Below are 16,671 nucleotides of genomic sequence, written 5' to 3' on the forward strand. Positions count from 1 at the left end.
GATCAGAAAATCTGTGATTTCAGAGCTTGTTTTATTCACAAGCAGCTTAACAACATATGATACACATATTATACACGGTCATAAAAGGAAGTGGCATTTAGCAGTGCAGGTTGAAAAGAAAGAGAAAATAAAAACATCTCTATATCACGATCAGCTTTACATCCCACACAGTGGAAACAACACAACGCTCAGAGTCCTTTGGAGACGTGCCCTTTTACTTCTGAGAAGATGGTGCACAACACATATGGCCGCCTTAGTATTTAACACTGATGCTTTAGCTCATCGGTTCACTTAAATAAACTCTTTGGCAAACTCTCTGCATCTAAAACAATTTGACAACAAACCCTCAAAATCTGTTAACACACAAAAAGAATGGGCTTTGTGGAAGCACTGATGATTAACATGATAATAAGCGAGGTTTTTGGACAGTGTGATGAATTCTTAATTGCAGCTCAAAATATCATTTTCGAGGGAGGATGATGCATATTGTCTATCAGCATTTTCTCTATATTGATTTAAAAAGGCTCAAGTTCATCACTGTCCTGTTCCCACTTTATTCTGGCGTCCTTAAGCAATACACTTTCCTTTTTATTTTTACTTTTTTTTTTCAAAGTTTCACTTTTCCTCCAATTGGAAGCGGATATAATCAACCTGAATGCGTCCGTTTGCGTTTAATCCGTATCTATGGTTGTGCAGCGACACTGTTTTACGCGCTGGATCCGTTTCTTCCTGGTGCTGGGGATCTGACCCGGGCAGAACAGGGTGTACGTGACGGTGCTGAAGGTTTTGGGTTTGCAGGCAGAGCACGACTGAAAGGCGTCCCCGTCCTGGTAGTTGTGCCTCGGGATGTAGAAGGAGTTGCACTGTCCGTAGCAGAACCGGTTGATGATGGTGCGGCTCAGGCAGCCCTCCTCCTGGATGGTCTGCTTCAGCGGCTGCGTCTTGCACCAGTCGAGTCGCAGGTACCGACGCTCCGTGACGTGCAGCGCCTCCTGACTGGACTCCAGCACGTCGTCGGTGGAGGTCACGGGTCCCACCCCGCGGGAAATAAGTCCACTGATGGCGGGCTGCTGGCATCTATCCGAGTCGTTCGGGTTGTATTTGTTCGGGTGCGGGAACGCGCCTTGGAAGGTGGCAGCATGCGCGCTCCTCAGCGGGGCGACGAACAGCGCGAGGACGGCTGCAGAGATCAGCACCGATTGCGTCTTCTTCATCTCTGATCTGAAGGAGCAAAAAGAAGATGGAGAGCGTTATTGGCACGTATTTGCGAGGATTTTACGCGCATTTTTTACGCGCGCATTACGCAACGAATATACAAGTAAATGAATAATTAAGGTCAGTTCAAAAATCAAAAAGTCAGCAGTTGTTAAATTGTGTTACCTGTTGTTAATATAAGCTGCTGAAAAAGACAGTCCAGTCACACAGTGCTTCTTCTTCAGGTCCTTCCTCCTATGTGTTGGCTTAATGAATGACATGCTGAGGGGTTCACTTCTGTCTTCAGTTGCAGAGCTTCAGCAGAACACGCCCCCCCCCCCCCCCCTCCCTCAAACCAAACCCTGATCCTTGTCTGAAAGAACTCCAAACTTTGTCAATGCAGATAAATCGTTTATTTGACTTTACAGAACAAAAACATTTTTTGAGGTTAAGATGAAGTGACCGATTCAGTGCCGAGACTCATACTCCAGTGTGGTGACGAGAAAACATACACAAAACAGGATAAGAGCTACCATATTTGCCATGCTGCAGTGGTGTAGTCCACAGTCAATGAAGCAAAGCAATATATAACTTGCTTCTGAAGACACAGGAGGTGATTAAATGGTTTGACCGAGACATACAAAACGTCAACTTTGAGAAACCTCCGAGTGAGGAAGCGGATTTCTGTACAGTCATGAAATATGACTCAACAATCCTCCAAATCTTTATACGTCATATTATGATACAGTCGTAGATATTCTGGCTGACAGTCGAGGCTTTAACACATTGTATTTTAGCATTTTGGGTTAAATGTATGAATCTCAGGCAACTGTTAACTGAGAATCACTTTTATCCGCTCCTATGAATATAAAAATAAGAGCAACAGTTCTAAGATGAACACACACTATGCTGTTCCTTTATAATTAACAAAATCTGGGCTAATTAATAAGAAACAAAGCATGAACCGTTTTCAAGCTGCTTATCTTTTTTATCTGCTAACCATTTCTTATTTCACAACACGACCCCATCGCCTGCCAACCAGAATGCTTAAATATAATGTGTTTAAAACTCAGATCTGAGTATGTTTTAAGACTACAGTGGGTGTTTCGGGTGTAGGGGTTTAGGTGGTGGTTTTGCTGGCAGCAGGGACAGTCGGCGGCTCTTCCTCCTCTTCCTCAGAGAAGTGAGGAACGGATTTTTTGGCGACGACGTTGTCCAGCCGCTGGCCCTTTAGATACGGGTTGACACTCTGCAGGGAGGCAGAGAACTACATTACCATACAGCACACACTGCAAACATGAAGAAGCAGAAGAAAAATCACTGGACATCTGAAGCAGGGAGTTTTGGAGTACATGGTTCCTTTCAGGGGAGATGTTAGTGTTGGCGATGTGGTCTCTTCACACACACAACAAAGAAAGAAGACAACAAACATGATACCCTTTTTCTTCTCGTCGGTCCTCCCTTCAGTTTCTGGTACAAAAGCTCCTTGTTCTGAAAGGAAACACATTCAATCATGCATCCATTGTTTTACAGTCAAATCAAAGTCAAATCCTTTGTTCCTAAATTACAGTCGAGACACTGCCCAAATGTCATTTCGGGGACTAAATACACTCAAAGAGGTGAAGACAGACACAAGAGTGAATCCAAATGACATGCTTTGCCAATCATGTAACCTGAGGAACCTGAGCTGGCTTGCTTGTTCCCAACATCCATTTATCTCTCTTTTTTCTTTTTTAGTAAATTATTTCATCAAGATTTTCTGCCTTTTTTCTGTTATATTACCGTCATTTATGACTGTTGTTTGGGCAAAAATAAAGAAATAAATCTATTTGCAGTGTTACTCTGTAGCCTACTCACCCATTTGGCCAGCGCCGGGTAGTCGTGCTCTGGGTCAAACAGGTGCTGGTGTTTTTGAAACTCTCTGCTGAAGTCGGCCGTGTCCGGAGCGTTTTCCAAACAGCCGTCTGCTGCTGTGGATGTGACGACGAGCAGAATAGTACAACAGAAATTCAATAATACAATGTAAATACAATAAAGAACAGGAATATTATTAATATTAATTATAATATTTGTCTGGATCTTCTTAATGTGCTAGGAACAAAAGCGTGCGTCTACCTGTCTTTCCCAGGGGACAGGGGTTTGGAGGGTCTGGGTACCCGTGGTCATCACTGAAGTCTTTGGGCACGTTGTCGCCGGTCAGCTCGGCCACAATGTTGGGGATGTTGCCGAAGGGGCCGAGGTGCTGCAGCCCCTCGTGAGCACCACCTTGTGGACGAAAACAAGCATTACAACCACTACTACAAAAACAGCAGCAGCCTGACCAGCTAGAAGAAGCGTCAGTAATGAGGCATCAGGGGTGAGTGATATTTACTTGTATTCAGCATTTGAACGGACTTAAATTAATGATTCTTTAAAGCAAAAACGAAATAGAAAATTGCCTGAGTTTTGGACTATAAACAATATGAAAATAATTTTGATTGGATGTGCTGACGTGTTCTGGTTTGTTATTACATTATAAGGTGAAACAGAAATACAGAATTAAGACATAATGGGACGAATGGAGAATATATCACTGTTCACGTAATGGTATAAAACAGTGGGTCACCAATCAAACCCCAAATTACGGGTTGTTCTGATCCAGTGTTATTATATTTAATCAGCCTTTACAGTATGAATAAATACATCTTCCACAACTCAAGCACTTGAACCCTCCCAACTGTCCACGTCTCCCTTTGGATTTCAGCCACGGGATCTTTTATTTCCCTTCACCTGTAAAGGCGCCCTACATACCCTGTATGCTCTGCGGCCCGACGATGTTGGTGGCCTGATGTGCGGGATACTCCACCCTGGGCCGCGCGATGCCCAGCTGCTCCATGACGCCGTGCAGCAGCCGCTGGATGTCGGCCTCGGACACCTGGTCCGCCGTGCGGGGGCTGCGGGCCGGAGCTCTGCCGAGCTGCAGACACAGGAGGAGGCCGAGCAACGATAACCGCACCGCCGAGCCCATGTCCGTCATCTGCGTGGGGGACAAACACGTTAGACCCAGCGTTCAAAAGATGGACAGTAATCATGAGCAAACACATGCGTTAGTCACGTGACAGGCTAATTAGAGAAGAATGGACCTGGATACGGAACGTGTGTTTGAACAGGATGCTTTACGTTTCAGTAGAAACCGTAAAAGGTTGATTGTCTCTCAATTAAATAAAGACGTTGTGCGCCTCTCACTCTGTAAACACAGCCAAGGCCGATGTAAATAGACATATGTGGAGGCTATTTATAGAGTATCAAACTGTTAAATATCACCATTTACAATAAAAGCGGTATTTCATCAAATGTATTTGATGAAATATTGTTTTATTGATAGAAAATATCACAAGCGCCCGAAAAAAAGCGAATTTTGCTGGATTTGTCTCTTACCGTGTTCGCGCTGATGATGGGACCTTCGTACTGCGCAAGACTTCTGTCAAGTTAGCCGAAAAATAAACGTACATATCCGGTTTCCAGAATAAAAGCTTGCTTCTCAAAAACAATGGGGGAAAAACGACTTCAAAAGTTGCTATTTACCGAAACGTATTCTTAAATAACACATACAATAAAACAAACATTGATTTTAACGATTTCCATGTTGTGCCAAACAATTGTTTTACGTTTTGCTACCAACGGTTCTTTTTCTCCCATTTTATTTTGAAGGAAAATCACTTTATTCCCCTCGTCATCCTAAATGGCCATTACACAACCTGTCGGGATGATGCGATCCGTCCCACTTCATGGTTCAAATGCAGTTGCTAGGATACCAAAAATCCTCGCTTCTCATTGGCTGCTACATTGTGGCAATTATTTACAGAGGACTCATGAAAGCACTTAGAGGAAGAAAAGGATCTGAAGCAGAGATCATATTATGCCCTCTACCCTGCCATTATGTCATTTCCATTATTATAATTCTCCTTTTCTGTGCTCATCTGTCTACTTTTATTTTCTTGTTTTTGCTTTCTTGTTTAACTTCTTACATGAATTGATTTCACAGGCCTGTGGTCGACTACTTGATACGTTTCATTTCATAAGATTTAACTTGCATCAAAGATAATCTCATGAATAGAAACATCCATCCATCCATCCATCCATTTTCTACCGCTTATCCTGTATTCAGGGTCACGGGGGGGCTGGAGCCGATCCCAGCTGTCATTGGGCGAAGGCAGGGTACACCCTGGACAGGTCGCCAGTCTATTACAGGGCTATGAATAGAAACATTTTATTTATATAAAACTATGGTGAAAGTTCATCCATACAACAATGAAATAAATAGTGGAATATATGAATTTATTTAAAATGCAACTTAAGATCCTATTTAAAGACACTAAACAACTCTAAGCCACCTTATAAATATGAACAGATCTATCCGACGTTACAATCTAAAATGCAGCAGTAATGTGGGACAACCCGACAACTTGGCAAAATATTAAAAAAAAAGTAAAAATCATAGTGAAATACGTCTTCTCCAAGGCGTGAGATGCCGTTTCCCGACACCAGTGAGCACAGGAGAGTTTTCCGAATGTGTCCCTTTGCCGAACTTCGGGAAATTAACCAAACGCAGATCTCTGGAAACAAAAAAAAGGAACACAAACCAAAATCAGAAACATCAAATTTTGATATTTGTTGATTTTTTTGCAACAACAGTGGGTTACCGTTAGTTGGACACAACCTGTGTAATTAATCACCAAGCGTTCTTCATTTACCTTGCTGGTCTTTCTTGTGGGGTCTTGGATGTCTCTTTCCCAGCATGGCCGTGACTGTCTGACAGAGCCGCTGCAGGGCCAAAACCATCCTCTGTAAATCATTTTAATAAGATCACATTTAGTAGAAAAATGGAAAATGCACATGCTTCCTGACCAGTTCCTTTGTTCATGTTGTGTTTACCTGCAGAAAGCATGCAGGTCCTGAACAGCGCGACATTGGGGAAAGTCTCCAGGCCGAGGCTTCTCCGGAGCGGTCTGTCTCCCGAGGTGGACTCTTGGCTCTGGTCAGAGGCTGGAGGCCTGTCCTTTGGCCTCCCTTGAATCCAGGGCATCGTCTTCAGGGGCCACATCACTGTATTGGAGAAATTAAAGTACAGTTGAGGAGGAAAAAAGTAACATTTTTCTAATACCTTGGCCGTTTTTACCTTTCAAACTGTGGCTTTTTCTGTGTCCTCTCTTTGAGGGTTTCATAAGATGGAAATGCATCATAAACTCCATACTGTCCATCACAGCTTTAGGAATCACACCTATAGAAGAGAAGATCTGAAAGCTGCAGATGTCCAGTCCGTTCACATACCCGTATTAACAGATGGCGTCAGAACACAATGACTGGCTTGTTACCAAATAATCGAGGATTTTCAAAGAAGGTGCGTAAGACAAGGACCCGGAGTTCAAGTCGCCCCTCAGACATCTCCGCCTTGTTGGGAGGCGGTAGAAGACACGGAGCGAAGACGGTGGCGAGGTTGGAGCTGGTCATCAAGTTTTCGCTGCATCTGACACAGAAAAACATTCAAATTAAATAACTTGTATGTCACTTGAAATTCACCTCAAACGTGGAATCCTGACATGAAAAACATTGTTATTCTGTCAATTCAACCTGCCAGACAGATAAATAGCAACGTGTATACAGTTAAATGATGCTCTGAACAGTGGGTTTAATTTCCCCAGCATAATTAGTTTTCTCTCGAACCTCTGGGCCACTTTGGAGAGGAAGTCGAAGAGGTAATGCAGACAGGAGGAGTTTCTGGCGGGTAGCAGACAGGACAGCAGCTGTAGGGCTGAAGTCCTGTCCTGTAGGTTGGACAGCGACTGGGCTTTGAGCAGAGCCGCATGGAGCTCAGTGGGGATTAAAGGCTCCGGCAGCTCCCTGCAGAACTGCTTGATGAGCGTCGCGACGTCGTAAGGGAGGGCTGTGGGCAGACACCCCTCTCCTGTGTTCAGCTTGGCCTCAAACAAACACAAGGAGGGCAACAATTATTCACATCTTTAAAGCCAAGTCAGATCAGATACAGAACCAGTGTCTGTGCAAACCAGCACCGGTAGAACTTTGATTAGTTAAAAGGTCAAAGGTTAAAAATCTTACCCTGAGGGTCTTGATGCGAGGAAGAGAACCTGGTTTTCTGAACAGGCCTACAGTCCCAGCACGCTCCAGAAGAAGTGAACAAGCAGTCACCAAAAAGCTGAGACACAACATGTTAAAAGCATTGGATTAACCTCCGGGACCGGTTTCATGTCATACCCTTCCTCATCCCGCTCCTCTTACTCACCAGGGCACCAGTCCAAACTCAGGAATGTACTGCCTGGGTAAATTCTCCAGAGGGACGCCAAAGATCTTTGCACCACCCATGAACAGTCTCTCCTTCCTCTTCTCAAAGCTCTTCACAGTTATCCCATAAATAACTTCAAGGTGAAAACGAATCACATTGCTGTCGGTGACCTTCATGGTCGAAACGTCCCCGAGAGGTCAGAAACAGACAGGCTGGAACTAAAATCTCAAGAGATATGACACACAACACACGCGGTAAAAATTCACTGGTGAATGAAGGAGACCAGCATTATTATGCTCATCAGTATCACCTGTGGCACAGGTGACAAGGAAGTGAAGGTAAAGTGTTGTGTTCAGGGAGCATGTTGAGGGTGGTAGATATGAGCTTTGAGGTGGTGATGGTTTTCAGACATTCTCAATATTGAAATAACTGTTTGAGAAAACGTCTTGGAAATCAGAGCTATCACCACCGGAAAACTGATGTGAGTAACAGTATTTTCATGTTGAAAACTCATATCCACCACCCTCCCCATGTGCCCTGAACACAACACTTTCAACACCTAGTTAACAACTCACACATGATTTAATTCCTCATCTTGATAGCATATTTTCAAAGTTTTTGAAAGTGATTTTCAAAAGTTATTAGAAACAGAAGAGATCATTTGTTTCTTCCTTTGTTAAATGGGAAATTAAAGTGATTTTGAACCTCACATTGTGAAAAAAAGTATCTCAATCAATAAAAATGACTGCCTTAATGACTTAAATGGTTTTCTTCTAATTGCAAAGTTCATGGAAAATATAAAGCTTTCATTAAAACTCCAGCAACATGACACCATGGGGGAGAGGTGCCACGAACAAAGGTGATGTTAATAGGACAACGTCGCAGGAGTCTTTTATAATACACAGTATTTTAATTTGGACAAATCAAGGGGCGATGACAAGTTTCTTTCAAAAGTGAAAAATTGAAGGATGCTTGAAAGATGAAATCACAACTTATGAATGGTAGTGTTCTGTAGACGAGTCCATGTCTGAGTCAGATGAAGTAAAGAGCATCAGATAAAATGATATATGCCAAATCGACAGGCATATTGATGTCTTATAGTGAGACTCCAACACCAGACAGTTACTGTTAAAGCAACTCTTTATTACAACAGAACATGTATGTACAGCAAAAGGAACAGCAAAAGTACAGATATGGATAAAAAGCTGGTGCAGACGGTGGGATGTTGGAGATTTAGAAGCACTTCCTGTGGACGATGGAGGGGCCTGCCTCATCGTACTCCTGCTTGCTGATCCACATCTGCTGGAAGGTGGACAGGGAGGCCAGGATGGAGCCGCCGATCCAGACGGAGTATTTCCTCTCAGGGGGAGCGATGATCTGCGAGGGGGGAGAAGAGGTGACGTTAGAGCACGCAGCGCTTCCTGTTGGCCGGATTTAACGGGTCAGCGCTGGTCGATTGGGGGCTCACCTTGATCTTCATGGTGCTGGGGGCCAGGGCGGTGATCTCCTTCTGCATACGGTCAGCAATACCAGGGTACATGGTGGTTCCACCGGACAGCACGTTGTTGGCGTACAGGTCTTTACGGATGTCAATGTCGCACTTCATGATGCTGTTGTATGCGGTCTCATGGATACCAGCAGACTCCATACCTGGGCAGGTGAGAGGAGGAAGGTGAGTGCTCATAGGGCTGACAGTGAATGCATGCTAATGCATTAATAATTACAGACAGGAGAGTACATAGCACCTGTCAAAAACAAAGTGCCTTATTAAAAAACAACAGAAAAAACAAGCAACATCCAAAATGTAACAGAATTTGAAAACTATCAGTATTGGATGGAGATCCTTATTTAGCATTTATAAGCAGAATGTGAGTGTCGGGGGTCAGAGGTCACGACTCACCGATGAAGGAGGGCTGGAACAGGGTCTCCGGGCAGCGGAAACGCTCGTTGCCGATGGTGATGACCTGACCGTCGGGCAGCTCGTAGCTCTTCTCCAGGGAGGAGGAGGAGGCGGCGGTGGCCATCTCGTTCTCAAAGTCCAGAGCGACGTAGCACAGCTTCTCCTTGATGTCGCGCACAATCTCACGCTCGGCTGCGGGGGAGGAAGTTCATCACAGTAAGTAATCATACGTCATATATCTTGTGTTTGCAGTCAGCTGTCGGGGCCTCCTCACCAGTGGTGACGAAGGAGTAGCCACGCTCAGTCAGGATCTTCATCAGGTAGTCCGTCAGGTCGCGACCGGCCAGATCCAGACGCATGATGGCGTGGGGCAGAGCATAACCCTCATAGATGGGCACGTTGTGGGTCACACCATCTCCAGAGTCCAGCACGATACCTGATTCGGCAGGAAGCAGCAGTTTGTCAGAAGACGACACAAAATGTGTGAGCTTTTTATTATTTTGTTGTCTTTGGTTGAGACTCACCGGTGGTACGACCGGAGGCATACAGGGACAGCACAGCCTGAATAGCCACGTACATGGCGGGGACGTTGAAGGTCTCAAACATGATCTGGGTCATCTTTTCCCTGTTGGCCTTGGGGTTGAGGGGGGCCTCTGTCAGCAGGGTGGGGTGCTCCTCTGGGGCCACACGGAGCTCGTTGTAGAAGGTGTGGTGCCAGATCTGCACAAACAGGAAGGATGGTGTCAGGGACGGAAATTAGCCATCAATGGTGAAGAAACAACACACTGCTTTTCTTCACCTTCTCCATGTCGTCCCAGTTGGTGATAATGCCGTGCTCGATGGGGTACTTCAGAGTCAGGATACCCCTCTTGCTCTGGGCCTCGTCCCCCACGTAGCTGTCCTTCTGGCCCATACCCACCATCACACCCTGACAACGCCAAGCAAACACGTCTCAGAAAACACAGTGTGCAGACAGCGTGTGGTCAAGCTGCACAATCATCGGTATTCCTACCTGGTGGCGGGGGCGTCCAACGATGGACGGGAAGACGGCGCGGGGAGCGTCATCACCGGCGAACCCAGCCTTGACCAGGCCAGAGCCGTTGTCGCACACCAGGGCGGTGGTCTCGTCGTCGTCACACATGTTTGGTCTTTTTCTGGGCTGGCCTGCTGGACAAGAAAGAGGATGGAAAAACATTGGTCTGGGATGTTTTATATTGTCTGGATTAGAAGATGTTTACATCAAAACACTTAATAGTTTTAAGTTAAATCAAATGCAGGAACTAATACCCCTATCATGCTTGAATGTGTTATATTACCATTTCAAACCCCAAACAAAACCACGCAATGAGAAACAATGTAGCACTATGTTTAGTATGAAGACACGTCTGAGTGCTCTAATCTCCTTTCTAAGTCTCACAGCTGCCTGGAAAGCCAAAACGGGACATGGCCCCGGCCCACTCGACACACACGGATCTATTTTCAGCCTCGGGACCCTTGTCACCCTCCTCTGCCCCCCCCTTCCCTCCTACAACCCCGTCCCTCCATATCTCATCGCTAAGCCAGGGCCGAGTTAACAGCTGAGGTAGTGTTTGTCTTTTGACAAGTGGCAGGAGGAGGTCTCAGCTGTCGCCACATAGTGGACTCCTCTGTTTGGGGCCGGACCATGTGCTCCGATCCTTCCGGGGTCTCTGGACGCTGCCTCCATCCCCAGTGCATCCTGCATCCCTGCTCTTCATACCAGCTTCCCCAGTCATGTCAACATCTGTGTACGTTCAATTTAAATGGCTGCTGTTGTCTTCACGTAAATCAGACTCACGAAGCAGTAAAATGGTACTTTGGCTCCAGATGAAGAGTTTGAAGTTACTACTGAAGATACCTCGACATTCTTCCTCTAAAGTTCCTCCCACAAACCTGACTCTGGTATGCCAGGCCAGTATTATTTAGTACTTTATAAACGTTTCCAAATCAATACCGTTCATTGCAGATATGAGTTAGGCTCTTCTTCAGTACAAGAATCTCATAATTCAACTAAGCATCAGCTCAACACTATTGACCCTCTACTTGCAACTAAACATCCAAACAAAAACAAACAAACAAAAAACACTTTTAGTAGTTTTTTTTTTAAATATCTGCAAAAATATATTTAGAGGCCATCTCTGCATTTAAATATCTACTATTAATGCAAAAAAAAAATGACTTGAGTTCCCATTTTCATTTAACCAGGAAAGCCTGAATGAGATTAAGAATTAAAACTCTAATTCTGAAGAGTGTCCTGAACAGGAGAAGCAGACTGGACTTGGATGGAGCGTTATAAATGCTACTTCAGAGGGTTTCCAATGAGTTGCTTGGTTATTCATTTAATCTCAAAGTGTATTAATATTGATGGAAGCTAATATGTTTTGTGTGGTTGAGTTGGAGTTGCACGTCTGCCTCTCCACAGCCAGCATCCCATCACTGCATCCTAAACCCTCAGTCTGTCCTCTCGTCTGCATAATGCAGGTCATGGTTACTAAATGTGGATGACCTTTCCATAAGTCAACTCTTCTTCCTCTTAATTCTACTTTTTCCACTTTCAACTTCTTCCCCTTCTCTTATGTCATCTCTATTGTCATCCTCCAAACATCATCAGCTCTGATCACAGAAACAACTTCACACTGTAGTAAATCCATGTTGTGTCAGAAACAGCAGCAGTGCCTGCTCATTTTCCCAGAGCCCCCCCCCCCCCCCCCCCCCCACCAAAAAAACCCAAACACAATAGCTAAAATGCAAGAAGACTGCAAAGAGACTCACCAAGTTGTAACCACAAGACTGGAGTTTCCACCGGGACAAAGGGTCGAGGGTGCGAGGTGCTCCTTAAATATGTCCCAGCGTTCGGAGGGGGGGCCGGGGGCGGGCTCAGGAGTTCACATAGGCCCAAATTAAGTGCTGCTTAGCAAAACGGTTCAGTAAAGTGGATCCCATGTCTGGGACGCCAGCAAACTGGAGAGATGTTGCCTTGGGGATGAAAGGCATATCTACGGCTAGTAGTGACGCCTTTTACCTGGACGGATGGTTGCATGATAAATAAGTTGGGATTAATTAATTAATTACGTAGCTCTCATAATAGGCACATTTAAGACAAATATATATTGTTGGAAAATGACTACGCTGCATCTTAATCATATTTTAGGTGTCGATTATTCGTGTGGATTCTTTAAGAATCATTGTGTGACCTTTGAATCGACTCGTGTCCTTTTAAAGTCAATGTGACAGAGATTTTGGGACGCCTCAACATGCAACGACAGATAAGGGCAGCATCTTTCTCCCACTTCAGGTCCCTAAGGATGTGTTAATATGACTAAGCTGGAGCAGGGCTCCGGGGATGTGGGTGATTGGAGGTTGCCATTGTAAGCTGAGAGATTGTGTCTGAGCACTCGGGTTAAGGAGTCGTCTAAAGGGAACCAGCCTGCGAGAGTTTGCCAGTGACATGGCATGATGTGTGAGGGAGCAGACAGGAGGGGGGGGGGTTGCAAAAACATGCCAGACAGCTGAGAGGCGATATTGGGGGAGTGAGCTGAGGCTAGTGCCGAGGAGTCCAGCAGACGACAGACCCGCGTCGAGCGGGGATTCTGAGCTCTGATTGGCTCCAGTGTCTCCTTTTAGGGAAATGGAGTGTAACAGGTGCCAGCGGTTGCATGTCGCCGCAGACCGGGGGAAGAGCTCAGGCTCCTTATTCGTCACCTTGCACTGCCCCCGCGCTGCCTTCGTCCCCGTGCTGGAGCCCTATCAGGTCACTGTGAGCGCCGTAAGAATGTAAATACACCGCCACACCATCAACACTCTGAAATACTCCATTCGTAGCCGTGTGCTGTGTAATGTACCTCACTGGAAGATGCTCCTCACCTACTTGTCAATGTCCATTTCAAGCCTTTACATAACAGAGAGCTACTTTCACACGGTGTCTTTGCCAACTGTTAACTATTCAGAATGTTTTCCTGATGAATTATCAAAGTTTGAAAAGGGTTTTCTGTCTTGTTAAGAGGGTTTGTGTAAAAATCAACTGATGTGATCAAATATTCAGATAATCAGTTCACTTTCCCGTAAGATTAAGAAAAGCAACGCATCCTCCCAATCAAGAAGCTGGAATCATATTTGCTTGAAAAATGACTTTCCTTTATCACAATAGTTGCAAATTCATTTTCAGTTGACTAATCAATTACTCAACTCATTCTTAATTCAAAATGAAAGACAGATATACAACTATATGAAACAAGTTAGGCTTCGTAATTGATCACTGTTTGGGTTAAAATAAGTTATATAACTTAAAATAACTGCATGTTGAGTTATGGTTTCACACGGGACACAAACAGCGGTCTCCTGGGTAAAAGTCCTGTGAACTTTGAATGTTGTGTTTACAAGACAGACTGTTTATAAGAAGTGGACGTAATCATCATAACCCATTGGTTTGTGGTTTTGAAGCCTTGAGTTCAGCATTTTGGTAGCGACCTGTCAATCATGAGGTAGCCACGCCCTAAAGCATACCCTGCGTTATGGTCTATTGTATTCTAAATGGGACCATCATTTACTAAATGGACCTCATGCTGTATTGAAGATGACTTGAAACCATAAATGTTTCCAATGCGATGTTTACTGAGATAATAAATCAAGTGAGAATTAACCTCATTTCCTCACCCAAGCAAATGGACTTCTTTTTGCAACCAGTGGAGTTGCCCCCTGATGGCCAGCGGAGAGAATGCAAGTTTAGGGCATTTCTGCCTTGGATTCACTTTTCAGAAATGGAGGCCTGGTTTACCGTATCCAAATGTGTACAGACAATAAACTTTTTAACAAATAACCATTCACAAAAAAATGACAAAGAAAACTACAAACATAAACATACTAGCTTTGTTTCAGCTTTATTGAGAACTTTTTTAAATTAATAATAATCAATAAAGTAGACTGAGTGAATGAATGAGAATAATTGTAAAATGTAACTTATAACCAGAGAATGTGTTTCAATAAGTGCTTGCTTAGCACAGACTGTCTTGTTCAGTAAAGGGTAAAACTGCTGCGCATTGATGAACTAAGTGTCCGAGACATTCCCTGTGTTTTGTCAACAGCTCCCTTCAAGTCAAGGAAGCACTTTTTGGCCAAGCTTTATCACCAGGTCTTTAAAGATTGGTCTTAAATGGGTCATGGTTTTGAGGGACATCCGTCCTTATAAGGGCATGTGGGAAGCACGCGGTTTGTCTGTCACAACAGCTGCCCCCCTCTGCACTACACCCCCCCCCCCTCCTCCAAAACACACACAGACGCACACACACACTTCAGCAGCTGTTAGCAACAATTGCTTTCTAACAGTCAACTGCTGCTTCAACAGTGGTTTGTTTACTTACCATTGAGAACCTTATGCCCTTTTTTGCTATCGCTCTTTTACTTTTTTTTTTCTTTTTTTTTTTTACAAATTGTGTAACTGCTTGTAATGTGTTTTAGGGTGACTTTTGTAACATCTGTCAAGAGAGTAAAGTTCCTGTCCATGTTCAAATATACCTATAAACTAAACTAAACTAATGTTACAATACATAGGTGTACAGAAATAGCAAAAGACCACAGGAAAATTAAGCTCTTGCATTTTGAGTGGGGAGGTAATATCCAATCAAACTTTGTGCAAAAATGTGAGAAATTATGTAGACTTCTTAGATTAATGAATAATAATAATAATAATAATAATAATAATAATAACAATAATAATAATAATATTAATAATAATAATAGGTTACGCTCAGTCATATTTTACTTTAATAAGATTAAAAGGACTAATACCAGTGGTCTCGTTAGCATGTTTTGCACACTTATAACACCAGAGGATTAAAAGGACCAAAGCCTTGTCACTGCAGAGGAGTACATTTCAGAAGCCATCACTGACAGTGAACACGTTGTCATTGGCACCAGCAGCCGTCTTAATGTGCCACATGCCCGCCAACAGCTGCTGGCTCGGCAGCGTTTGACAAACTGCATTCTGGTTGACATGTTAATCACAACAATCATGTCAGCGGCTTTTTTGTAACTCTAAATCATTATTGAAATATGAGAGATGTGACAGCGGTAACATTGTTTTAAGACATCAAATGTTGGCATCCCCTGCAAAACCATTAGGAAAAGGACAAAAACTGGTAGTAGAATATGTAGAATAAGACCAGGTCCAGATCTGGGTAGATCTGGGTAGGACCAGACCAATGATGGGATAAAAATTGTTTTAAAGTACAGTAACGAAGTACAAATACATTTTTTCCCCAGGTGTCTGTACTTTACTTTTCTGACGACTTCTTACTTTTTCTAACTACATTTAAAAACAAATATTTGTAGTTTCTACTCCTGACATTTTCAAAACAGTCACGTTCCTTTAGTTCTAATGCATTTGAGGGGAATTAACGTTATTTTTCTTATTAATATGATGTGAGATTCAGTTAGACAGCGAGTAGAAATGTCCTTCATCAGGATATTTTTTACTTTGAGTACATTTTTGTCCTTCAAAGTGAAACCTTTTACTTTGAGTACATTTCAGAGCCTGTATTTCACTTTTACTTGTGAAAAAAGTAGAATCACTACTTCTACTTTGGCCAGAGTATTTTTTAATCAGGACTTCTACTTGAGTATAGAATGTGTGTACTTTTAACACCTCTGCCATCCCTTTATGACCACAGCGGACCCATCTTCTGATGGCTACTTCCAACAAGATAACGTGCCATGTCTCAAAGTTCAAGTCATCTGTTGAACAAAACAATGAATTCACTGTTCTTAAATAACCTCCACAGTCACCGGGTATCAATCCAAAGGAGCACCTTTGGTGTCTGGTGGAACAGGAGGGTTGCATCATGAATGTGCAGCCGACAAATCTGCAATAACTGGTCATGCCGTCATGACAATCAAAAAAAAATGATGTTTCTAGCACTTTTTTGAATTCAATGCAAGAAGGAAAAAGGAGGTCCAATGTCCAAGGTATAGGTCAAAGGATGAAAGCAGCACAGCTGGTGTTTTCCACATGTTTTTAGACAGATGTGAAGTGACCAGTGAATGTATGCTACAATATATCTCTGATAAGCTTAGACTGGGCGATAATGTTGGCCAATTTATTGGTTGGGCTCCAATTCTCATTGGACAATTAATTATATTTATTTAAAAAAACATCTAATATCGTAATGTTAATTACAGGACATTGATAATTTAAATGTATGTTAGATGTTTACTATACAGAGCAAGGAACAACTAATCGTCTAGGTTGTTTCAGTGTCACTGTGCTTTGAATATTTGACAGGTT

The 16,671-nt window shown here is 43.5% G+C and overlaps 4 protein-coding genes across 5 annotated transcripts; all 4 read right to left on the reverse strand.

The window, feature by feature from the left end:
* Positions 1-12: 12 nt before the first annotated feature.
* Positions 13-1,493, reverse strand: grem1a (gremlin 1a, DAN family BMP antagonist). The gene is made up of 2 exons (XM_084030417.1): positions 1,381-1,493; positions 13-1,221 (listed from the first exon to the last, which is right to left on the reverse strand). The coding sequence occupies exons 1-2, from the start codon at positions 1,473-1,475 to the stop codon at positions 672-674; spliced, it is 645 nt and encodes a 214-aa protein (XP_083886543.1). The 5' UTR covers positions 1,476-1,493; the 3' UTR covers positions 13-671.
* A 299-nt stretch (positions 1,494-1,792) lies between these two features.
* scg5 (secretogranin V) lies at positions 1,793-4,656 on the reverse strand. The gene is made up of 6 exons (XM_084030548.1): positions 4,612-4,656; positions 3,985-4,210; positions 3,310-3,459; positions 3,052-3,164; positions 2,632-2,685; positions 1,793-2,443 (listed from the first exon to the last, which is right to left on the reverse strand). Exons 2-6 carry the CDS (start codon positions 4,208-4,210, stop codon positions 2,315-2,317), a joined length of 672 nt encoding a protein of 223 aa, XP_083886674.1. The 5' UTR covers positions 4,612-4,656; the 3' UTR covers positions 1,793-2,314.
* Positions 4,657-5,668: 1,012 nt separating this feature from the next.
* Positions 5,669-7,650, reverse strand: LOC311026788 (inactive Rho GTPase-activating protein 11B-like; the record flags this gene model as incomplete). Its single annotated transcript, XM_084030487.1, has 8 exons — positions 5,669-5,789; positions 5,928-6,018; positions 6,109-6,279; positions 6,353-6,454; positions 6,549-6,700; positions 6,898-7,154; positions 7,291-7,387; positions 7,475-7,650. The coding sequence occupies 8 exons, from the start codon at positions 7,648-7,650 to the stop codon at positions 5,669-5,671; spliced, it is 1,167 nt and encodes a 388-aa protein (XP_083886613.1).
* A 965-nt stretch (positions 7,651-8,615) lies between these two features.
* actc1a (actin alpha cardiac muscle 1a) lies at positions 8,616-12,279 on the reverse strand. 2 transcript variants are annotated; one of them, XM_084030193.1, is made up of 8 exons: positions 12,165-12,279; positions 10,387-10,541; positions 10,174-10,302; positions 9,899-10,094; positions 9,649-9,810; positions 9,375-9,566; positions 8,943-9,124; positions 8,616-8,851 (listed from the first exon to the last, which is right to left on the reverse strand). In XM_084030193.1, exons 2-8 carry the CDS (start codon positions 10,513-10,515, stop codon positions 8,708-8,710), a joined length of 1,134 nt encoding a protein of 377 aa, XP_083886319.1. In that variant the 5' UTR covers positions 10,516-10,541; positions 12,165-12,279; the 3' UTR covers positions 8,616-8,707. The 2 variants fall into 2 exon arrangements, with proteins under 2 accessions (XP_083886319.1, XP_083886320.1); XM_084030194.1 differs by having other exon boundaries at positions 10,387-10,538; positions 12,165-12,225.
* Between the last annotated feature and the right edge of the window lie 4,392 nt (positions 12,280-16,671).

Source organism: Eutrigla gurnardus, assembly GCF_963514095.1.
Source record: "Eutrigla gurnardus genome assembly, chromosome: 16".
NCBI classification, from domain to species: domain Eukaryota; kingdom Metazoa; phylum Chordata; class Actinopteri; order Perciformes; family Triglidae; genus Eutrigla; species Eutrigla gurnardus.

Bases quoted from the DNA above. Each gene is read 5' to 3' on its own strand.
- grem1a (XM_084030417.1), bottom strand. From the start codon at position 1,475: ATGTCATTCATTAAGCCAACACATAGGAGGAAGGACCTGAAGAAGAAG. The intron at 1,222-1,380 runs GTAACACAATTT...TTGCTCCTTCAG, and splicing joins GCAGCTTATATTAACAACAG to ATCAGAGATGAAGAAGACGC.
- scg5 (XM_084030548.1), bottom strand. From the start codon at position 4,210: ATGACGGACATGGGCTCGGCGGTGCGGTTATCGTTGCTCGGCCTCCTC. The intron at 3,460-3,984 runs GTATGTAGGGCG...TTCGTCCACAAG, and splicing joins CGGGCCGCAGAGCATACAGG to GTGGTGCTCACGAGGGGCTG. The intron at 2,686-3,051 runs GTGAGTAGGCTA...GTTTCCTTTCAG, and splicing joins ACCCGGCGCTGGCCAAATGG to AACAAGGAGCTTTTGTACCA.
- actc1a (XM_084030193.1), bottom strand. From the start codon at position 10,515: ATGTGTGACGACGACGAGACCACCGCCCTGGTGTGCGACAACGGCTCT. The intron at 9,811-9,898 runs GTGAGTCTCAAC...CTGCCGAATCAG, and splicing joins TGCCTCCGGTCGTACCACCG to GTATCGTGCTGGACTCTGGA. The intron at 9,125-9,374 runs GTGAGTCGTGAC...TCACCTGCCCAG, and splicing joins GTTCCAGCCCTCCTTCATCG to GTATGGAGTCTGCTGGTATC.